The 24,217-nt window shown below is 44.9% G+C and overlaps 1 protein-coding gene and 2 long non-coding RNA genes across 5 annotated transcripts; all 3 read left to right on the top strand.

Annotated features, from left to right (window-relative positions):
• Positions 1-923: 923 nt before the first annotated feature.
• On the top strand, positions 924-5,825 carry LOC141041725 (uncharacterized). The gene is made up of 3 exons (XR_012203060.1): positions 924-1,116; positions 4,700-4,773; positions 5,378-5,825. It is a non-coding gene; the product is annotated as an uncharacterized lncRNA (long non-coding RNA).
• Positions 1,144-2,971, top strand: LOC109770681 (putative F-box protein At2g33200). The gene has a single exon (XM_020329397.4). It carries the CDS (start codon positions 1,430-1,432, stop codon positions 2,792-2,794), a length of 1,365 nt encoding a protein of 454 aa, XP_020184986.1. The 5' UTR covers positions 1,144-1,429; the 3' UTR covers positions 2,795-2,971.
• Positions 5,826-6,012: 187 nt separating the features above from the next.
• LOC109770680 (uncharacterized) lies at positions 6,013-13,210 on the top strand. Of its 3 annotated transcripts, XR_012203059.1 has the most exons (6): positions 6,013-6,421; positions 6,518-9,789; positions 10,146-10,227; positions 11,853-11,922; positions 12,045-12,123; positions 12,946-13,210. It is a non-coding gene; the product is annotated as an uncharacterized lncRNA (long non-coding RNA). The 3 variants fall into 3 exon arrangements; XR_012203058.1 differs by lacking the exon at positions 12,045-12,123; XR_005768333.3 differs by lacking the exons at positions 6,013-6,421; positions 6,518-9,789; positions 12,045-12,123 and having other exon boundaries at positions 9,943-10,227.
• Positions 13,211-24,217: the final 11,007 nt, after the last annotated feature.

Raw genomic sequence — 24,217 nt, 5'->3', positions numbered from 1 at the left:
CTATAAAGATGTCTGTGGCGACTTCGTCAATCTTAAGACAATGCGCCGATTAAGTCTCTCGAGATCATAGAAGCAGGGTATGCGAAATTTTCGTCAGAAAAGACCACTTACGTTTTCATATTGACAAAAAGGACTGCCTACTCACCGTATTGATAAAAAAGACCAGCTACTCTGTGGCAGCAGGGCTGGCAGCCGACACATGGCACCTGCCGCCACATCTGTAGGCGGCAGGCCCTGCCGCCACAGCCCACGGCGGCACTACACACACCACACAATATGCAATCTGACAACGCAAACTGTGGCCACACGCTACACTATTCATAAAAATTCACCTACAAACCAGATTCCTTGCTAGTACTCCCTCCACGACTAGTAATTTGGAACGGAGGGAGTAAGTGCTAAGGGAGCTGCTAAGCGTCTGACATGTTTCTGTTTCTCTCTCTCAAGACAGCTGCAATAGTCAGGGCATGCACGGTTCCTTCTCTGTTGATTACTGCCAAACAGTACCCAAGCAGTAGTGAATAGTATTGCCGTCACATGCTGTGGCGGCAGTTGCCACGTCGCCCACTCCATTCCGTTTTAGCGCCTGATTCCGGTTATGTTCGGGCTGCCGCCGTGGGTTGTGGCGGCGGGCCCTGCCGGCTCTGGCTGTGGCGGCAGGTGCCACGTGTTGGCTGCCGGATCTGCCGCCACGGTGTAGCTAGTCTTTTTTGTCAATACGATGAGGAGGTGGTCCATTCTGTCAATACGAATATGTATGCGGTCTTTTCTGACCAAAATTCGGGTATGGGTGCTTGTGTATACAAGGGTGAGGGTGCGTATGTATGAGGGTCTGCGTTATTTAAAAAAAATTCTTCTTCTACGACAAAACGATGAGTTGGATGGAGCCTTACAGATGGGTCCCTCTAGTGGATAACGAGATGCATCGATCCTTACCGCGCGAGCGCCATCGGACGGAAGACAGCAGTGGGAACGCGCGCAGGGTAGATTTTCCCAAGAAAATTATCTCGATACAGCCAGCGGCGCATCTCGCCGCCGACGAAGTCCCCAGTCCACCTCGCCACCACCTCCCACCCGCCTCGTGCCCTATCGTGCTGCTACACTACATTTCCTCTGGTTTGTTCCTCTTCCTTCTCTCTTTCCTGTCGTCGCGGGAACGGGATTGGGATCCGTCTGAGCCGCGTAGTCCGATTCCAAGTCCAAATATTTTTTCCGTAGTCCCCACTCCAAAATTTCCGTCGTTCTTGGATTCGGACTCATCTCCTACTCGAATTAGAGCTGAGCTGGGGCCTCGGTAGGTGGGTTGAGCTTCCTATTATATATACAAGTGCTGCCTGCCCCTGCTCCTGCTAGGTTGAACTAAAGCTGTGCGGTTGATAGCTGCGGAAGCGATTCATCGTTCAGAAGATCCGATTTTGCAATTTCTCCAATGGGGGCGTGTAGCTTAGTGAGGATGATGAGCTTATTGCAGCTAGACTTGAGAATTTTGCGTACGCTACTGGCTCTTTCCCCCCCTCCCAGTTCACATTGGAAATTCAGAAAACACCCGCCATTGATGCTGATGGAGACCGAGACCGTGGTGGAAATATTGCCGGAGCCGCCGCTGATGGAGACCGAGACTGTGCTTGAAACACTGCTGGAGCTGCCGCTGGATGTATTGATGGATATCTTTTCCCTCCTGGAGCTTCCTGACCTCATTCGTGCGAGCTCTGTGTGCTCCTTCTGGCGCTCTGCTTATAGTACTCTACATAACCAGCTTGGGCAATATAAGCGGCCCCAGACACCTTGCCTCCTCTACGCCTCCGAAGCCGATGGTGAGAACGTAGCTTCTCTCTACAGTCTTGCAGAAAAGAGGGTCTACAAGCTAACTCTTCCGGATCCACCTATCCGTAGTAGGCATCTCATTGGGTCCTCCCATGGCTGGTTAGTTACTGCTGATGAGAAGTCCGAGCTTCACCTTCTCAATCCGATCACTGGTCAACAGATTGCCCTCCCCTTGGCGATCACCATCGAGCAAATAGAGCCGATCTTAGATAGTGCCGGTGCAGTTAATAAGATTAAGATGTGGGATCTAGCGCCGAACGATGATCCGAATGAGTTTTCTGACTGCCTCTACATCAGGGCATTTGTGTTTCCTGATCCACCCACGGGAAGCTACATTGTGGTTATCATCCACAGTCCAGAGCAATATCTTTCGTTTTCAAGGGTAGGTGATTATAAATGGACCTCGCTGCCGGGCGAGAACTATGAACAATGCATCCACATGGATGGTCTATTGTATGCATTCACAGAAAACGGAGGAGTTTATACTTTTGATCTGACCGGTTCTACCTTCACAAGGAATATTATTGCAGACGAGTTGCAGAATTACAAGACGGATGGGTACACGTACTTTGTTCAGGCTCCATGGGGTGATCTGTTGCAAGTTTGCAGAGCATTAGATTTCACACCCGAAGTGTTCATAAAGACTAAGAAAGTACTATTTTATAAAGTTGATGTGGCAGCAAAAGAACTTGTGGAAATGAATGGCTTGCATGATCATGTGCTGTTTCTTGGGCGTAGTCAGTCGCAATGCCTTAGTACCGAGGAATATCCACAACTGAAGCCAAATCGTGTTTATTTCACGGACGATATGACATATATTTCGAAGTATAAGAATAATGACCGGGATATAGGTATTCTCAACTTGGAAAATGACAATAGGGAAGATGTACCTAAGCTTTGGTGCAATTGGCCAAATCCCATATGGATGACACCCAACCTCACAAGGATTAACATGGCTTTGGACAAATAGTGAGTTTATTACAATTTTGTAGTTAGCTTCTCGGATGCTATTAGAAACTGTCCAATAGAGCTTTTTGGACCAAATTTCCAAATTTTATGGGCAAATGCTATGAAAACGGAGGCATGTTCCGTTTATATGTTTTTCATACCTGGTTTGCTATATTTTAAATGGCTTTTATTTTCTGAATTGTCCAATATCTTTTGTCTCAGTGTGCATATGTTTACGATACTAAGCTTCTCCATTTAGGACAGGTCTAACATGGAACCACAGTTTTATATTTTCTTTCACAGAACCACATGTATTTATGTGGATCGTTTATTCATTTTATCTAACCCAAACCTACCATTTCACCACTCGTAACACAAAAAGTAACATGTAGACCATATCAGCTCATACGTCGCCTATGTGTCATCTCACCGCCAGTGATTCATGAATCACGACGTCGTCTTGCGTGACTCTCTGTGCTAAGTATGGACCATGTAAGCTCATACACGGCGCAGAGATACCACACAAGCCCAAGTGTATGTGTTGTCTCCACACCGGTGGTCCACGGTGTTGGCGCCTCGTCGGGTGGCTCTGCTATGTATGGACTGATATGTGGGCGCCACATCAGTTTTTTTTTTAATTAGGAGTGGCCAAAGAGTAGGTTTCGATTAGATTAGATGATCAAAACATGTAGTTATGTCCAAAAAATTCCAAAAATTGGTTTTTCCGTGTTAGACCTGCCCTAATTGTGTTCTGGTTTTCTGTAATTTGTCATATTGTTTAAATAACCTTTTAGTCTTTTGTGAAATTAGTGTGCAACTGGTATTCGATGGTTTATACAGATCCGTTATTTATATGACCTGGCAACAAATCCAATTTGAAAAGGGTTTATCCTTGGTGTTCAAGCCTGCACTCCCTTTTTTCTTAAACAATCTGGAGAGGTTAGTAAGATATTATGAAAACTGAAAGAGCAATGCATAGCCACAATCTGGAGAGGTTAATAAGATATTATGAAAACTGAATGAGCAATGCATAGCCAATCCACACGTGTCGCATGTGCAAACCCCACAAACTTTGGAAGTTTCAAGAAGAAAAAGGAAGTTTGGCATTTGGGCATGTTATAAATGATTTTTTTCCAAGACTTGCAAATGTGCTTCCAAGTTCATTTGAGAATTAGCTCAAGGTACATACATGGGAGGAACAAGTATGCAAGGATATTATCTTAGCTAGATTGACGAGTGATAACTATGGTATGCTCTAAGTTGATTATTCAGCTATACTGCAATTCTAACAGAATATGATTAATGAGCATCAGTGATTCTGTCGACAGACATGCTTGTTTTTTGCACTCAATCTGTTTTTGAGGTCTGTTTCTTCGGTAGCTCAAAAGCATTGACCTCCAACCTTCTGCTAACTTTGTTTTCCTGAAGATGAGTTCTCTATCCGCAAAAGTTTGCGAGCAATTGGCAAGCTAAAACACATTTCTAGTGTTGTAAGTATTTAAATTTTGCTTCTAGAGTTGTTCATTCGCTGAAAGCTGTTTCTACATACGATTGGTGTTAGCATACCACTTGCCCGTGTGATACTTATGTCTTATGCCCTTTACATTCAGAATATAAACAGGAGTAGTGAGTCCTACATATGGCCCTAAGATGAGTATCTAAGCCAATATTTGGACCTAACTCCTAATCTAGATAATCCTGATCTCTGTATACTTGATCCCTATCTTCCTCGTCTCTAAATACAATCATAGCATAATCATCCCCTCCTTCAAATAGAAATACATGGGGATTTCTATTTTGAGGAGATGATGTTTTCACCTTGTATAATTTACATAGATTTCCCGATTCTCCAATAGCTTTGAGTTCTTTTTTCTTCCCCACTGAATATTATTGCTTTATCAGCTGACTGTTGGCTGTGCTAATGCAGATAATGGTGTCCAGCCTGAATGGGATGTCTGTTAGATATTCGCTTGCTGACAATACCATGGAGTCCCCTACGAGGTCAGAGGGTCCCTCTTGCGTCGGGTTTGTGTGATCTGATTCCGTGTACATTTCCTGTGCACACTCCATCCATGGTAGTTTCATGTATACATCTCTGATCGCTTGTCAAAAATCGGAAATCGAATAGGGATATGATGTATAAACTCTTTTGATCCTGTACTATCCAGTAGGATTAGTGTTGATTAGTTCCTCATTTATTTCGGTTATACTATGCACTTTTGCCTAAAAGGTGCCTATTGTTCCATCTTATCCACAAAGTTCTCAATTAAACTGTTTTTTTTTGGAAAAGGAGGCTTTCCCCCGGCCTCTGCATCTAAGCGATGCATGCAGCCATCTTATTAAAGTTCTCAATAAAACTGTAAACACCCTAATTTTCTCGTTAATCTTTTGAGAAACACAGCCAATTTTCTTGGATTTTTAGATAGCTGCAGATGGTATTGGTGTCAGACTGTCAGTAACGTGTGGCTTCTGTTTATATTTCAGCAATTACTGGAGCCCCCAAAAAAAAGATTCGGGGATGGTTGCTTCAGTGTGATTGCTATTAAATTTTAAATAGTGGGGATGCCATTTCCATCCATTCATCTCTTCCTCTAGCTTGTTTCAGGTTGGATGAAGACGAAGAAGAAGGTGGCCTCTTTGTTTGACTGATATATTTGGCCTCTTTTGCCAATACAAGAAGGTGAAGCAAGTCTGTAGATCATTGCAACTACTATCAGAAATGGGCGAGCGCTTGCGGCAGGGCAAGGACACCTCGAGGACATACTGAAAAGCCCTGGCACTACTTCAAGTTGTGCAAATCACTTCAGCCATGTGATGTATTTATCTGCTGGTTGTAAATTTGTAATAGAATGCAGAGTAGTGTTCCTTTCAAAAAAGAAAGAGAGGGAGAGATACAGCCCTCTATTGCCCCCTTTCTTGTAACATGAACAATTTTCTCATAAATGGCAGATCGATCAGACTGCTCCACATCACACTGGAGTAATTTCGTTTTTTTCAGTGTACAGAAAAATTGACAGACAGATATGAAAGAAAATAAAGAGCATTATCAAATATACTCTTACATGTCCGAGTTTACACTTGTCTAACTGTTGCAGAAGCACATTTACATGATCTGTCTAGCACTACAGGCAGTGCATTTAAGTACGATTTTCTTGGCTTTGCTCGAAAAATGACAGATCACGACAGGAAATGCATCTACAGCCGATGAGCGTATAGCTGGTGGTGCCCCATGTCCTGGGCAGAGATATGCATGCTTTGCTGTGCATACAGGTACACTGTTTTGTTATTCTTGCTGTTGGGGTTATGTTTCCCTACCGCAGTGTACCATGTTAGCATTTTGAAATTTGGAAGCGGGTTGGGGTGGTCTGATTTTGCCACAGAGATGTCTCTTTGTGGTTTCTAAGTTTCACAGCAGTGTTAAGTTTCACAGCTGAACACTGTCTATTGCAACTCTGTTACTGTTGATCTTATATTATTCTTACTTATGGGTGTCGTTGCACAATTCCCTGTGTAGGTAAAAGACATAAATTTAACAATTGGTATGGATATAGTGCGGGGTGAAACTGTAATACAAGATGTGGAAGGCCTGCATTGTGATTCATAGATCATTGCTTGAATTCCCAAAACGAATCTTTACTTAAATTCTCTGGTTAGATTTCCTCAGTCATAGCAAAAGTTACTATTTGGTTCTTCTCTTTAGCTGGAGTGCCATTGTGATAGTCATTTTTCATCTACTGTGTCTCAGGTGGATGTTCTGAAAGCAGCATTTCTTCCAATCGAAAATATGAAGTTATATCTGATTGTGCGTCGTCGAAACTTTGCTGGGGCACCACATATTGTGCCTTCTCTGGATGGTCCTCGAGATGGAACTTCAACATCTGAATCTCATGTTTCTGCATCTTCTACTTCTTCTGAAAGTATTCAGGATCTGTCCAAGATACAGAAACATGGACATCGAACAAATTTCATGTTTCAGTAAATCTGGTTGAGCTTTCTCTGCATTCAGGAGCAACAAGGGATTCCCCTCTGGCTAACGGTGCAGGTACTATTTCAAGAGGAATATTCTTTGGAACTCCATTGACCCTTACACATGTTTAGCACTTCATTTCCATGTCCAATTCCTTGCTTTAAGTTGTCTCATAACCATATTGAGTCCTGCCTTGAACCAACTTGTATCATACAGTACCACCTGCTACAGTATTGCTAAAACATCAGTGCCAATTTGGTCGTCTAGTGCAACCTGGACAAGTAGTTCACTATTAGTAGTGACTAGAAGCAAACGGCCGCGTTGCTGCGCCGTCTAGAACCAGTGTTGAGCTGAACTGTGCAAGGAAATTTTGATATTGAACATGCACAGAACCCTCTTATATAAAAAATACTGTCCTTTTGGTTAGAAGATCCCTGTGAAGAAGGAAAAGGGGATCCCTGTTTCATTTAACTATAGGGGGATTAGACAGAAAAAATAGAACATCTCATATGAAATGGATACAATGACAACAATAGTTCCTTTTTTTTCTTTTTTCTTTTGAAACTATGGCTGCCCTTTTGATCAAAAGGAACAAAAGCTAAACTGTAAAAGCATGTTCCTAAATTTTCCCGAGCCGCCTGTGTTATCCTGACCGTCACCGACGAGTGGAGCCTGAAAACTGGGCGTTTCGACCGAACCATCCCCGTGGCTACGTGCCGGTTCACAGACCCGATGGACCCTACTGACCGAGCCCAACCACAGACGGACCAGCCTTTCCTCCTCCGCCCACCAACCCTGCTCCGCCCGGCCGCCCTCTCCGCCGGCGACATCTCCCGCGCTCGCCAGGCGCTGTGGGCGGGGGACTGGCGCATGAGCCAGCGCCGGTCCCTCTCACCATGAGAGGAGCAGACCGCCAACAAGGGCGCCGCCGTGACGGGGGGCTCCAGGCCCGCCGCCTTTTCCTCCTGCCGGTCGCCGCTACCCACTACCTCCCGCAGCTTCCCTCCGTGTCCGCCTCCTTCCATCGCTCCACGCCCTCACCAACACCACGGGAGCTGCCTGCAGCATCCTCGACCCTCTCCACGACCTGATCGTACCAGGTTATCTCTCCAGGTTGCTGCAGTTGCTACAGTACTAGCTAGGTGTCGAACGGGCGGTTGTGTTGTGTTGTCCGGCGAGATAGGAGCTGTCTCTGCTGCATTTTCCTCTGAATCTGCCTGTGTTTCCAGCGTAGTGTCGGTGCAGATGTCAGCTGTAGCCTCTACATTGGTATAGAATGGTCTAGGCACTGTTAATCTTTGTGGATAACTGTGGATGCTGTGAAATGGTGTAGCCTCTAGGTTGGTACAGAATGGTGCACACACATTTAGCCGCTGAAACATATCCCTTCGATCACAAATCTGCTTTGAGATATTGGAGTTATTCTTCAGCAGAAGAAAAATCATATGTTTTCCTGGTGTGATTACTGGTAATGGTCATATTCTTAGGATATTTTACGATTTTTGCCAAGAGAGATATGCATGCTTTGCTGTGCATACAGGAACACTGTTTTGTTATTCTTGCTGTTGGGGTTATGTTTCCCTACCACAGTGTACCATCTTAGCATTTTGAAATTTGGAAGCGGGTTGGGGTGGTCTGATTTTGCCAACAGAGATGCCTCTTTGTGCTTTCTAAGTTTCTATTCTAGCAACTGTGAAATAAAGTGATATGACTCCACAGACTTCTGATTTAGCCCCTTGGACCAGAATTGACTAAATGGTCCTGAATTTAACATTTTAACTGAATTTGCTTGTGCACCTTGCCTTTTCGTGGTTAAAACCAGAAATGCTGCCATGTCAGCTATATTTTTCAGAAGCACTCCAGTTAAGATACTGTAACCAGGATAACACTGTATTTGGCAGATTATTTACTCCATAAACTGAAGTTATGACAGAATCTTAGTGTAGATTTAACACAATCAAACTTATTGCAGAATTATAGGAGTACATGAAAACTGAACTTATGGCACAGTCTCATTTTCCTATGCTATCCATATGGTCTCAAGCAGCTTAGTTGGGCCTTAATTAATAAATGGGCATGGAAGTGCAAATACATTGCCCTGTCTGAAAGATAATGACAGTCATGGAATTTATATTTCTCTTACTGAAAGATAATGACAGTCATGGAATTTATATTTATACATGGTCCTGACTAAATACATGGAATTTATATTTATACATGGTCCTGACTAAATACATGGAATTTATATTCAGTCATTCTCTGAGTATATAAACTGAAATATTCAGTCATTCTCTAAATTTCTATATTTCTCGGAAAATATTCAGACAAGATTGTGAATTTCGTGAACATGATTGATTCATAGTGAACACTATTGATCATGTAGACAATACTGAAGTAATCTGAATATTCTGAAGTTGCTGGCACTGTAATACTCCAAGTTTCTCTGAATTTCTATATTTCTCTGAAAATTCTCTGAGTACTTAGAAGTAAGAAGTCATCTAAGTTATTACTGGTATTGATGCAATGTGCTTGTATTGAACCATCTATCCAAGTTTATTACTAACTATATATGTGCTTCTCTGCACCTATGCTTGCCAGTATATCTATTTGCTTTATGGACATGACTCTTGTGTTTGTTTACTTGTTACTATGACAATTGCGACGGGAGCGGCCGGAATTATCTGTGGCGCCGGCGCCAAAGTGGGCGAAGTGTCTGCTCCTGCGAGCGGCGGCGGTGGTCGCCCCTGTGGCAGCGGCTTAGGTGGGAGGCGGCGTTGGGCCTGACGGTGGATGCGCTGGTCGCCTCCGTGGGCAGCGGTGGTCAAGCTGCACAGGTGGGAGGCGGTGCTGGGCCTGACGGTGGATGCGCTGGTCGCCCCCGTGGGCGGCAGTGGGCGAGGTGGGGCGGCGGTGGTCTAGCTGCGCAGGTGGGGGGCGGTGGTTGCCTCCGTGGCGACAATGCAGGTGGGCAGCGCTGGCTCCAACGGTGGCTGGCTACTCGTGGACGACGGGGGAGGAGGAAGGAAGGATACAGGCTGACTTTGCAACAGGTTTAAATGCATAAGTTTTTTTTTTTTGCAAAAATCAAAATTAACTAAGCCGGCGACATTCTTTTTGGGACGGAGGGAGTATTTGCTTCTTCTTTTTCAACTGAGTGCCATTGAGATGGTCATTTTTCATCGGCGATGTCTTGGGTGGATGTTCTTAAAGGAGCACTATCCAATCGGGAATGCGATGTTATATTTGAAATTTTGAATGTGGGTCGTCAAACTTTGCTGAGGCACTAGCGCCTGCTCTGGATGGTCCTCCAGATGGAACTTTAATGTCTTAATCTCATGTTTCTGGCTTTCTGCATCTTGTATTTCTTCTGAAAGTATTCATGACCTGTCCCATGAGCCTCATGCAGAAACATGGATAGCAAATACACTTCCTATTCAATAAATCTGGTCGAGGTATCAACAAGGGATTCGCCTCTGGCTAGCATGCAGGTACTCTTTAGAGGAATATGCTTTGAAACTGCATTGACTCCTATACATGTTTAGCACTTCATTTCCATGTGCAGTCTCTTGATTTGACTTGTCTCATAACCATATTAAGTCCTGGCTTGAACAAACTTGTAGTATAATACAGTACCACCTGTTACAGTATTGCTGAACTGCAGTGCCCGTTTGGTCGTCTAGTACAACCTGGACAAGTAGTTCATTAATAGTAGTAATGTGTTACCTCGCCTGCACAAAAATGAGTAACCAGTGTTGGCTGCCTAATTAGCATGTTTATTCAAGACAACCAAGTTACATACTGAGAGTTGAATAAGAGTTCTAAGGTCTAACTAAAACAAGTTGTAATCAACTTTTAATGTTATGGAGGAAAGGATCAATGGCTGATAGTGCCCAACACTGACGAGAAAGTTGTTAGTTGTTCATTGCAATTTTCACAAATTGGAACCAGTCCCCACTAGTAGTGAGCAATCAGCAGAGATGCACAGAGGCTGGTTCTAATCCAGTTTTCAAGGGAGAGAATATCCCTTTTAGAGCCTTCTTGCACAGTTCCGCACTGTAGCAAATAAGGATCACACTTTATACGGTAAACCTGTATGAGTTTCCTTGTATTATTGGGTGTACGGACTTAAAGTATCGGACTTTTTATGAAACTTTTCTTTTCTTTATATTATTGGATGTACGGACTTTTTATGAAACTTTTCTTAGCTCCTGTATCATAATTGCCTAAATGATAAATGCTTTGGAAGGAGCAGATTGCTGCATTCATGACAAGTTGAAAGCCTAGTACATACCATTTGTTTGAAACCTTTCTTCTGGAAATTCGTTTGAAGCCCAACTGTAGTTGTTGTTATTAACAAGTTATACTGAGCTAGAAGCATTCCTATAGCGAGGTGTAGTTCATTATACTACACAAATGGTGCAGTAATATCATCAAGTACGGAGAACAAATCAGATGCGCGACAAAAGAACATTTACATATTGCATGGAGGTCATATAGTCTTCCTTTTAGGCAACGGGTGGCTTACCAAAATGTTGATGATCAATGATGATACATCATCCCTCATTGTCCACCCTGAGCAGCCCCTCTAGCTATTTTGCCAAGACCTTCCTCTTCCATGAGCACTGAAAGAAGTAAAGCCCCTCTAGAAGAGAGATCCATTCCCTAGCACCAAGAAAAATTGCATCTCGGGAAAGAGATACAATAAATCATCATTAAGACTATTGAGAAACGAAATAAAAATCAGGTAGGGCCTTATATGAATTACGTACACACAGGACTTGAGATTGTCAATGAATCCAATAAAGTAGATTACTTGCATAGCCTAAGAACTGTGAGCACATGAACTGGCTATGCAAACCGGTAGCTGGACATATGGTTTGTTTTCCTTCTTGGACCAAAAGTTAGTATAGTCATGCAAGGTGTATATTGTACTAGATTGTATGTACACGGTGAAGGATGGGCTTGCCTTGTGCAACAAGATCGCTGGAAACATAAATGTACTAGATTTTGTTTCTTTCAACAAAAGTTCATGTCTTCAGCATTCAAATAGACTGTTATAAGACACAATTAATATCTGGCTACAGATTGAGCAATTTGCACTGTTACACTGCAGAAGGTTGATCTTCCTGTGGATACCTCTCATCTGGGAGTAAAGCACACAATGTAGCTCCTTTACTTTGCAGGTATGAACTTGATCATTTACATTGTGCATTTGCTGTCATCTGCAAACAGAATTTACATGGTGCACCCAGTATCCTTGTTTATCTTAAAATAGTATTCTGAGTTTGTAACCGTTGATTTTTAGATCCTGAAAGGAACTGTTGAGCAATCAGTTTTGGCATATGTACAGTTAGAAGCTGTGGACATACTCTTTCTGTACAATGGTATGGTTACAGGATAGAGGATACTTAATTCCTTTGGTGGTTATGTGTAATGGATCTTGCCAATTGATTTATTTTTAATTTTTTGTTATGTCAGTAGCATAGTATCACAACACTTGTGTACCACGCCATATAATTGATGAGTCATCTTACAAGAAGTTTAATAGTGAGCTGTAAGCAAACATTTCATTTGAGATAATGAGAGTAGCCAACCAAGGTCATACTAGGTGCCATCGTTTTGTTTGTTTAGCCGATGGTGTGGCATTCAACTACCTCAGCTAATTGATAGTCAAGTGCACTGTGCTATTTTTGTTGTTGATGGTTCCTAGCTTGACATTTCCGACAAGGTTATATATACAGCTAGAGGAACCACCCGATGGTTGGGTTGGTGAGGGTGCGGTGTGTGCACACTTGGAGCCCGGATTCGATCCCCGGTCGCAAAAAGTATAGATGGGAGTCCGCTGTGGCCAGCCCATTTGCCTTGTAAATTTTGCTTGGCTCTGTTCCCCGCTCCCAGTATAGATGGGAGTCAGTTTACAGTTACATGAAATTCACGTTCGCCAAAAAAAAAAGAAACAGTTACATGAAATTCCGGGCACGCGATATTGCGCTCTCATCCCCTACGAGAAGGTTCCTTGCTGGTTGTTCTTCTGCAGTTACTCAGCTAAGCTAGGGATGTGACAACTTCTAGTTTAATACGTACGCACCCGTGTAAAAAGAATTAATCTTTGATGTTTATCTTGTTCTTTTCGAATCTTGTAAACGATTTGTCAAGCAAGCCTTTCTTGTACAGTATTTCTGAACGTTCTTCATTGCTTATTCCAGGACACAAAACGGCCTGAAGCTACAAATTTGCATCGCTGAGCCTCAGGCTAAAGTTGAGAAGCACTGAAGGATGAATGGTGGCACGTGATCGCTTCGTTTAACATAGCACTGCTGTTTGGCACCTCCTTAAAAATGTGAACTCAGGTTCAAATATAAATCTTTGATTTGCTTTATGAATTTACCCGTATTCATAAGTTCAGTTACACTTGCCGGAACATATATACCATATACCCAATTATGTACTATGGCAAACTTATTCATCGGACGTCATGCCCTATTTTTTTTCTATAATATGCCAGTGCTACCTGAGTGGTTGTATAGGTTAGGCCAACTCCACCGCGCGACCCTATCCTGTCCGTCCCCGTCTGTTTGGGGTAAAAGGGACAAACCGGGTGGCCCAGCGCGCGGGAGCAAACAGACTTTTGTCCGTTTTGTGTCCGCTTTCGACTCATCCCCGGCCCAAGTTTGCGCCGCTTTTGGGGTGAAACGGACACCACGCGGACGCGCCGGCCGTCTGCGCATGTCCTCCCCTGGCCCGCCCGTCGGTGGCACAGGGCGGGCCTTTTTCTATCCGCCCCCTCCCTCCCTCCGGCCGCACCCCACTCCACTCTTTCCCTCGCCGCCGCCGCTGCCATTGCAGCTGTGCAGCTCGGACGCGCGCTCGCCCAGCCCCTTCCCCTCGGCGCCGCCGAGCTACCCAACCACGGCCACCTGGTTTGCACACCCGCCGGCCGGATTTGGGGCGGATCCGGTCGGTCTTGAGCTCGCCCGGCTGTGGGAGGCTGGGCCGCGCCATGGACTGGCCGGGCACCTTGCCGGAAGGCCCTGGCAGGGCCGCAAGGCCACATGCAGGCATTGGCTCCTCTAGCCGCTCGGATCTGCACCGTCGGTGGTCCGCCGGCAGATACATGAATGGAGGCCGGCCGGGCTCGGTGCTTGCTCAAAAGCTCGTCGGCGCACCGTTGCCACTCATTAAGTGGGACCACTGCCCAAGGATGGTCGTGCGCCGCGTGTCTACAACGCCGGAACATCCTGGATGGGTGTTCATCAAGTGCTTAAACGATGGGGTATGTGCTCTTTTTAGCTTCGGTTTGTGCTCTTGGAGTAGACTAGTTGTGCTAACTTCAAATTTTATTGTGTAGAATGGATGCAAGTTTTGGTATTGGGAAGAAGAGTACATCGATATTGATAGAGCGAAATTTAGTACATGTTCGTGCACTTTTAGCTAGCAGAGGCTGTAGATGAGACAAGTGCACTTGTTGCTAAGGCTAGACACGAGACTAGGTATGAGAAAGCAACATCGACTTCTGGCTTGAAGAAGAAAGGAGGGTGCAACATCGAGCCTTCTCCACAGATCAACAATGAGTGCATCGAGAAGGCCCTAACCCAACTCAAGGGAGCAGTTATGGAAGTTGGGTATCTTCTAAAATGTATTCTTGTGGTTGTTATTTTCTTTGGCCTTGCTTTACTAGTCAAAATGTGACGATGTATTGTCATGTACCAAAAATGAATGATAAAAAAAAGTTAAGGACTTGCAAAGAAAAATGCACGCGGACAGGATGCGGCCGGGATGCGTCCGCGCGCTGGGTGCACGGCCACCGCATCCCAGGACACGCCCGGACACGATCCCAAATCCCTACCCAAACGGACAGAATCCGGACAAAACGGACGTCCGTTTGGGGTCGCGCGATGGAGTTGGCCTTACATGCTGCCTCACTTTCTCTGTGTCCCCTTGGCCCACATGTCCTTTTGATGTTGGTCCCCACCTCCTACCGCCGTCGGGCCAGGCGGTGAAGGAGGCACGGACCCATGGACTCGCCGTGGAGTGAGGGTGACTCCCTTTCGCCTTGCTACGAAGGGAGACAAAGGGAAAGGAGAGGCTTCTCTTAAATTGGATGTAAATTAAAAAGTACTCACTCTAAAAAACTGGCAATGTCTGGACCATACAATACTTTTTTAAGGACACGGTACAATCGCAGGTGCTCATATATACTCATCCGTACTGTTAAAAAAAAATATACTCACTCCTATGAATGCACACATGTGCCTTGTAGTTGCTGGGAACACCTTCTCCCATTAAACGAACATCGCCGAAAATTTGGAAATAAATCTAGCAAAATGCAGACACCAGTGCCAAGTCTAGGACTTGAACTCCGGTGGGTTGGTTCTACCACACGAAACCAAACCATCTTCGCACCATACAATACTATTTTCTGGTAATTATACTCAATTATTGTTGCAACTATTCACTAGTAACATGACAACCGTGGTGAAATCCTTGCAATTAGCGAGGATGAAAAAAAAGTCACTGAAAACATGACAACATGGGATCTTGTTTTAAATCTCTCGTCCAGACGTACTCACCAGTAAACAGAGACTGTTAATCGGATTAACAATTTGTGAGATGAATATTTCTGAAATGCTGAATTTAGTAATGAATATGATGATGTCAGCTTGAGATCCTACATGGATGCATGTGCTCTACCTATGGGCGTAGAAGGCCATTGAAATGGTCATACCACAGTAGACTGCCTAACACACGTGGGCTAAGTAGTTTCCTGAAAGAGAAAAAGAAACATATTGAGAAAGTTAGCGTCAAAGCTGATCAAGCCACGCCATGGAGGGATGCATTGTGCAATCCTTATTCAACGCTTATTGCGACAAGTTTTTTTAGGGGAAAACCAAGCTTTATTCATCAAAAATCACAGAGTGTGGGATACATCATTGGTCGTGGGATTGGTCAAACCATACGTGGCGTCCCGGACCAAGAGTGAGAGAGTGCTTGGCTAATCTATGAGCCTCTACATTGACCCTACGACTTTCAAAAATAAAATTACAATTGAAATGTGCTGCATGGAGTTTGATTTCCTTAATGATCGCTCCATATCTTCCTGCCGATCCGTTCTTTATGTCCCCAACTACTTGCTTGCAGTCCGAAGAGACTACCATGTTCTCAACATGCATATCTGCCGCAAGTGCTAGTGCTTCCCTCACCGCAATGGCTTCAAGAGTAGCTGGGTCCTGTACCCCTACTATTACCAGCGATGAACTGCCGATAAACTTGCCATTGCAGTCCCTGCAAATAGCAGAAACAGCTCCGCCTCTGCCCTGGCGCGTTGCTGCATCAACATGTATTTTATGGGAGCCCGTCGGTGGTGCCCTGGGCCGCTGAGCTAGTCCCTGCACTGGAGCTTCGGCTTGCCTCGTCGCTTCCTTTTCAGAGATCATTCCAAGTTCCTTAATAAACCTGGTGACAAAGGAGTATGTCGCATGAGGACTTTGAAATATGCCTTTGTGGATTGCCTTCCGTCGAGCTGCCCAGATCGCCCATAGTGTAACAGAGAGTTTCACAAACATGTCATGTGAAAACATCTCCATAAGTGTGAACAACCAATTCTTTGTGCTGGGCTCAGTGGTTGATATCAATTGTTGTGCCATCTCATCATCGACCAGGGCCCAGGTGCAATGTGACATAGTACAGTTCACAAGTGAGTGTCTCCAGGAATCTGGCGCTCCACAAATACCACATGCCGGTGAGTCTGTCATATGCCTATGAGCCCTTACATCGTTCGTGGGTATCAAGTGTTTGGACAGACGCCACAAGAACATTCTAACCTTTCCTGGTACCTTGGTATTCCACAGATTTTCCATGAATTCTCCTCTGTAGCCGTCCTGGATGGGCCGGCATTGCCTTCTAGCCATGCCTCCCTCCTTTGCCTTATAGTGAAAGGTTGTCACCACTTCGCAGAGGAGAAGCTCACTAGCGATTGCATTGGGCCGATTCGGGTTTTAGAATGTTCTGGAAGGTTTATGAACCGGGTTTTATCTTTTAGTTAACCTTTTACAAGGTCTATGAACCAGTTTTTTTCAGTTGTTTATTTATTGGGTTTTCAGTTTTCTTTCGGTTTTTCATTGTTCATTTTTTGTTTTGTTAATTCACAAATTTCGAAAAATTGTATAATATGTTTAAAAATTGCTTTCTTTTCAAAAAAAGATACAATTCCAAAAAATTTAATTTTTTCTAAGAATTCAAGAAATGATACAAATATTCAACTTTTGTTCACAATAAAAAATTATTCATGTTTCAAAAAACTTTGGATATTCAATAATTGTTCAAAATTTCATAAGAAAGTTCTAAAATTGTTCCCACAATTTTTTAATTGTTATATTTTAAAAAATGCTTGAAAAAACTAAATTGTTTTCTATTTCCAAAGCATTTTTAGTTTTTTGGAAACATGCTCAATTTTTTAGAAAAAATCACAATTGAAAATAAATTAATTAATTAAAAAATTGTTCACACTTTTTGAAAAACGGTTCGGATTTTTGAACGTCTGGTATAGTGTCTAGTTGCTATAGTGGATGTTTACTACAGTACTTAGTTCGACCACTAGAAATTATGACTATAGGGTATCTCCTATGCTGACCCGTAAACCGGGCATCGCATCCGTCTGCTGACAGGGGGTATCAGTCCGCGGGCACGGATGCGGGAGGTGGCCATCCAACGCTATCCGCATACATTTCAAACCGAATTTCAACTAACCGGATGAAATTCATGAAACATGGTGGAATTCATCTAAGTTTGGCTAGAAAATAGCACAAATCATCCATACAAGACATGCAAATAACTCTACGATAACAATAGTTCAAACTGAACTCGAAATAGTTCAAATTCAATGAAAATAACCGGATGTTCAATAGGTTTTTCATGAATGCATCATGTCATCCCACACATACTGCCTCTTAAGTTTCATCCAACAATGTATGTGCGTAAATGGTCTGCCCTCTACCCTGTGGTACATCACGACGGCGCGTACACAATGTATAGAGCAACATTGAGTGGATGAATCAATCATTCAACAAGTTGAGCAAGAAGAAGCAAAACTTACGATCTACACGGTTGCCACGTGCAAATGGCCACATTGCCTCCAGCCAATCAACCACGCCACAAAACTTCGCGATGGAGTTTTGGATGGTGTAACATTAATACGCTACCGACTTCACATTACGTTCATGGATGATGTGCATGTCGTAGAGTGCAATGTGCTTTCGTGTGTGAAATGAACCATGCACACGCTACTAGAAGAGCTCCCTTCTGCTCTTGCCTACCAAATCCGTGAATATGGCCAACCACGCATCACACAACAACTCATAATCCATGCATCCTTCGTACTAAAGAAAGACATGAACTTCAAAAATAAGCTCAATGGCATTTGACGAACACCTGCCAGGCGTGGTGTCCGCCAAGGACGACGTCGACGGGGGCGGAGGGTACATGGCTGCAGAAGGATCCTGGGTGGACGACGCCGTAGTACAAGGCGCGTGGGTGCGTGGGCAGTGGTTGCGGACGTCCGACAATGCATGGGTGGCGGGTGGAGAGGTACAACGACGACATCAGAGGAAGAGGGCGTGGATGCAAAGCAAACGGGAGCAGGGGCGTGAGTGGAAGTGAATGGGACCAGTAAGGGGATTTCAGTGGGCCGGCGGTGTCGGAGTCCTACATTATTGTTGTTTGGACTCCTGCAACCCCCTCCCCCACTTTGCTTCTAATTTGCGGGAAAAAGCGCGTCCAGACCAGTCTATGGACCAATACAAACCCGCGTTCGATGTCACAACATGTCCGGACCGCACAATCCAAATGGATGCAGACGGTTTGAGGCTCCTCTTTGAAGATGCCCTTACCTAGAGCTCTCAAGCCTCCGCTAGGGACAGAAAAGCAATGATTGATACACCCTAGGGAATGATGAATTTTTAGACAAAAAATGAAAAAAAATGTTCTTTCCTTGTGGGAGTGCCACCTATGTGTGAATCAAGCCAGGAAAAATCATGAGGAGATGCCCCACGGTGCCCACCTATATAGCCTCCCGCGCCATTTTGGTCGATGGCCTGCCCATTTTTCCTTCCTTGTGGGGAAAGGGCGTGGAGGAGGCAAAATTTTCCGCAAGCTAGGTTTCCTTCTCTCTTATCCGAAGCCCTCCGCCACAAGGGTAGAGAAAACCCCCCTTTCTCCCGAATCTTTCTCCTCCCAATTCAGCCGCTCAAACCATCGCCGTTCGGACCGTCTGCTCTCGCCTCCCATGGTCGGTGGCACTGTCGCGCACGTCTTGTCGCCCAACCCTACCCTAAACTGCCTGCTACGGCATCCATCTACCCTTTCAAAGAAAAAATGATTCCTCCTATCGGGATTCTGACATCTAGGACCCACCAGGTTGAAGCCTACGCATGATGTTATCTGTCTAGTCCCAATCATACACATATATACATATCAGTCTCCAACAGTAAGCCGTGGTCGAGGAAGAAGCGGTACGTATCGTATTAATCATATTGTTTAATTATTATGCATATGAGACCTTGTCGAGCACGCAAAAGTGTACACTTGTGTAAATACACAACAACAGAAAGAGCATGCATACGAGTACTAACAGACTCAAACTGATCGAGAGACTATGCATATATCAATACAACCACAACTTGTAGTATCTGTAGTCTCTCCTTTGTATGTTTAGGCCGAGATGGCCGTCGAGTGGCAGTGGTGGCCGCGGGCGACCGAAATTGGCCGGTGCGAAGGCGGGGTGAGGTGGCGCGGGCGCGCGGCAACGGTTGGGTTTTTAGTCAGCTGCTAATGGTGACCCAAATATACATCTCTTGTGGCATTTTTTTCCTTGTGTCTAGTATTTCCAGACGAAGGGAGTAATAGTTTTCCTTTCCGGGCGCTGCTAGGCGTAAGCCGACTGATTTCAAGAGAAAATCAGTCGGCTCGTCAGCCGTTCGATTCAGGCCCCCACAGCTGTTGGATTGGTCTTTCTTACGCAACGCATGTGGCAGCTTCGTCCTCCTCCTGTGACGAAAATTCCCCACACTCTCGATCCTCTTCCACGCACACGGGAGCCTTGGCTACGGCGGCGAGCTCCGGCAAGACATCCCAACCAGGCTCGCAGTGCCATGTTCAACCTTGTAGCAATGCCGCTACCGCCGGCACCAGAACCACCGCTGTGGGCGGCCGGGGAGCCGGCCCCTTGCAACACCCTCGGTGCCTCCCCCTGCAGCACCGCCACCGGCGAAACTCCATTGTAGCACTGGTGGCCCTCCGACGAAGCTCCATTGAAGCACTCGACGGCTTCGACGGAGCTTCATTGCAACACCGACGACCGACCGGCGAAGCTCCATTGGCAGCGACGGGTGCTGCGACGCAGCGCATGGTGAAGACGACGGAAGTTGGGAATCTATGCAGCGCTGGCCATGGCGGATGCAGCGGTGCAACGTTTGGCAGCGATGGGTGCTGCGATGCAGCACCGGCGGCCATGGAGGATGCTCCGAAGAAACGTTGCCGGAGACAGGTGGTGCGACGCAGCGCGAGATGACGCCGGCGGCCATGACGAGAGCTGCAATGCAGCGCCGGCGGCCATGGCAAAAGCTGCGATGCAGCGCCGGCGGCCATGGCGAAAGGCTGCGATGCAGCACGGGATGTGCGCGGTGTGGCGCCGTAGCCTACGGCGGGTGCTGCGATGCAGCTCGACGGCGACGGGAGCTGCGATGCAAGGCGACGGCAGATTGCAGCGGCAACAGGTGACGAAGGGAATGAGATGCGTGTGTGGTCGAGATGTTTCGACCAGAGGAAGCAGGAAGAGGATAAGAGCAACGTGGGTCCCATAAAAGACATGTGGGAGACGCAGGAGGCGGCTTGAAGGAGACGTGGGATCGGTCGGTTTAAAAGGAGTGTTTTCCTTTCGTATGTCACGGACTACGTTTTATGGCCTGCTGCGGGAGACGTTCTCATGCGAGTAAGAAAACTATCCCGTCCCGGTTCAAAAATGTTGTTCTTATTCCGTTGCCGCACGTGTCTGCATGTTCGTTACCGCCCGTGTCTGCGTGTTCGGATCACAGATAGGCCCATGAAAGAAAGTCTTTGTTTCCTGTAACAGGGACAGAGAAAACCAACATGACGCAGCTGGTGGACTTTGCATGCATGCCGTCCAAATTCCAAAGTGCCAGTGCCAACTCTTCTCCTATGTCAATTTCGTCCAACCGCGTAGCAACAACTTTGCTTTACCACGTAGCAGCAATAACATTTTAATGCTCGAAATCAAGTCAATGTTTTACTGTACGACGTGAGGTTTGTAGGCGGCATTATTGTCAAGCCCGGATTTTCTTTTCCTTTTGCGATCAAGTCCGGATTATTCAGCCTTCTGATGGTTCTAGCTCCCATTCGATCTCCAGGACTGGATCAAGTAAAATCAGTTAGCTAGGAGTTTTCGTGTCATAAACGATGTCCCAGATGTCATACATGAATGTGTATTTGCATTTGAATTGATTAAATATTTTTTGTCAACTGTCAGACAGACGCCGTGCGTAGCCCGGGCCTTGCATGCGAATCACTTATCTGAAATTTACGGGTACTGACAATGATCGGGAGAAGTAGTGTGGCTTCTTTTTCTCCCGTTGAATTTACGCAACAGCGGAGGCACGGCACAGACATTCATATTCACTTTTCTGATTATTTTCTCACAAACTGAGACACTCCAACAAGAAGGGAGCCGTTTATACGTACAAGCCGGAGCGAGAACAAACTAACAGAAGTAGAAAAGAAAAGAATAACAGACCAAAGACTGTAGGAGGGCTTGAAGAAAAGAACTGGTCAGTACTTCAACCGTGTTTGTTTTAGTCTGGATATAAAATTTGTCTAATGTCAAGCTTTGTAAAGTTTGATCGACTTCATAAGAAAAATATAACATTTACAATAGGTAATCAATAGCATTAGATGTATCATAAACTGAATTTGATACTATATAACCCTAGTATTGTCTATGTTTATTTATTTTTACATAAATTTTGTCAAATTTTACATAGCTTAACTTCAAACAAATTCTATATATGCAAAGTAAAAAGAAGTAAATAACCGGACGAAGCACAGGCCAAAAAAAGGCCGGTCGGTAGGCTGTTTTGCCTAGAGGCCGAAGGCAACTTGGAGCTGCAGAAGCGTGACCACTCTCAAGAACTTCAGCATATATGGTGAAAAATAATTGTTCAGGGTATAAATCATGACGTCGCCAGTACATTTCTATCTCAATATGTATGTTACAGAAAAAACAGTAATACTACATCAACGAAAAGTTACAGAGGGTTTACGGGGTAATTATTACTTGGCATGTTATGATTGGATTAAGGGGGGAGCGAGGGGCCCACCCACCTGAAAGTCCGGGGGGGGGGGGGGGGGGGGGGTGGGATGTTAAGGAAAGACCCTGTAAACCCCCCGTATGATTCCGGTAGCATTTTCGCAGAAAAAAACAAGAGCAGCTCTAACTTTTTTTTTTTTTGAGAATGCAGCTCTAACTTGACCTGCAACTAATGACTATGAGTCTTTTGACTACCGACCGTTTTAGACTTTTAGTTACAACCCATCGTTTCCATCCTTTTCTTTTTCTTTTGAGAAACCATCGTTTGACTTATTCGCGCTACTTTGAGAGCATGTCAACGATCGAGTTGTATCGTGAAGTAAATCCAGGAGTACTTTCTGCATGTTTTTTCCTATGCACATATCATATCTTCAGACGATGCTGCCTTCTATAATGCAAGAACGGACGGTCGTGACGATCACTAGGATTAACTAATAATTTTTTTGAGGAATGATTAACTAATAATAGTTGACCAGGTTAATGTCAAAATTAACCAGCAAGCAGGAAAAATTCCGTCGTATAAACATGAAGAGTTCTTTTCCATAACGCCCAAGTTCAGCTGCATGCAGACCAGTTCGTTGTAAATTTAACGAATTCCGACTTTTGCCCACTGAAAACAAATGTACAACGTTGTTTGAAATATTGTTAAAAATGATGACGAATTCCGACTTTTGCCCACTGGTTTTGTTTCAAACAATATTCGTGTACAATGTTGTTTGAAGTCCACGAATATTTTTAAAAGTTGCCATCATTTTATAAAATTTAAGGTTTTTCCAATTTGAAATATTTGTTAGAATCCAAGATTTATTTTTTCAAAATTAGTGAACAAAAGATGATAATCAGTTTCTTCTGAGCTAGCAGTGGAGCGAACGGAAAAAAAAACTAAGCAAGCGAGTGGAGCAAGGAGCCAAAGCTGAGTGAGGGAGAGCTTCATGGGCTGCCCCATGTGAGCATTATAGCAGCAATTTCATAATTTTAGCATGGGAAATGAGCTCCTACCGGGATTCACACAACTACCACCGGCTAAACACTCAGGCCAACATGTATGCACACCACGATCACGCATTGAGCAGGTCAATTGTACACTCGGAACAACTACAATCTCTATCAACAACTACAATCTCTAAGTACAGCTCAACACGATATATAAATAAATAAAAAACACCATTAGAAAATAATTAGAACTCAAGCCAACACAGATAATATAAAAACAAAACAACTAACTAAAATAACATGCTAGGGAAAAAGGAATTAATCTCACATGTAAAGAATCGCCGCGCTTAATCCCAGATGTGAAGAATCGGCACGATGAACCTCATGTTAGCCTTAGCCTGAGTGAATTGCAGAAAACCACCACATTTCAGCCCAGGTTTGCAGAAAACACTCTTCTACGTTTTTGCTGCAGAAAACACTGATTTTTTTTCTAATCTTTTGCAAAAAGTACCAAACCTCCTGTTGGGGCAGCTTAAGCTCTATTATGACAGGTGGGACCCTGTCTCGTCGACGTGGCGTCACGGCCGGGAGCTGACGCCGTGTAACGGCGTGACGGCCGGTCCGCCGATAGAAACCGGCTCGATCCAGCTCTCTCCTCTCGTCATTCTGTTCTCCTCTCCTCGCTCTGTTCTTCTCCCCCGACGCCGCCACACCGCCGACCGCTGTTCTGATGCTCCCCCATGGCCATGGTGTCATGGAGCGACGAGACCAGTGAGGATTCGGTCATGAACATCTCCTCCTCTTGCGATGGCATCATCAAGGTCATTTTGCTAGAGCTAGGGTTAGGGTTAGGGTTGGGAATTTTGTGAATGAGCTCGATCTGAACCTAGGTTTCTCTTTGCTTGCTCCCGCAGCTTCCAGCTACGATGCACGATCCGAATTTCAATGGCACTGATGCAGATGTGAATGTTTTGTGCGAACACGGCGAGCCGGCCGAGCGCTTTGTTGCATTTGAAGGGATGCACACCGGCAGGAGGTTTCTTGGATGTGCTAAGGTATGATCCTCTGTAAAGGAAGGTGTTCATTGCTTAATGTTTTGTTTATGTAGTTGTTAAGCTTTGTTTAGTTTGGTCTTTGCTTAGCTAGTTCTGACATGCCTTGTCATCAGA

Source organism: Aegilops tauschii, chromosome 1 (assembly GCF_002575655.3).
Source record: "Aegilops tauschii subsp. strangulata cultivar AL8/78 chromosome 1, Aet v6.0, whole genome shotgun sequence".
In the NCBI taxonomy this organism is placed as follows: domain Eukaryota; kingdom Viridiplantae; phylum Streptophyta; class Magnoliopsida; order Poales; family Poaceae; genus Aegilops; species Aegilops tauschii.
Note: the sequence above shows the minus strand (reverse complement) of the source record. Positions and strands in the feature narration are given on the sequence as shown.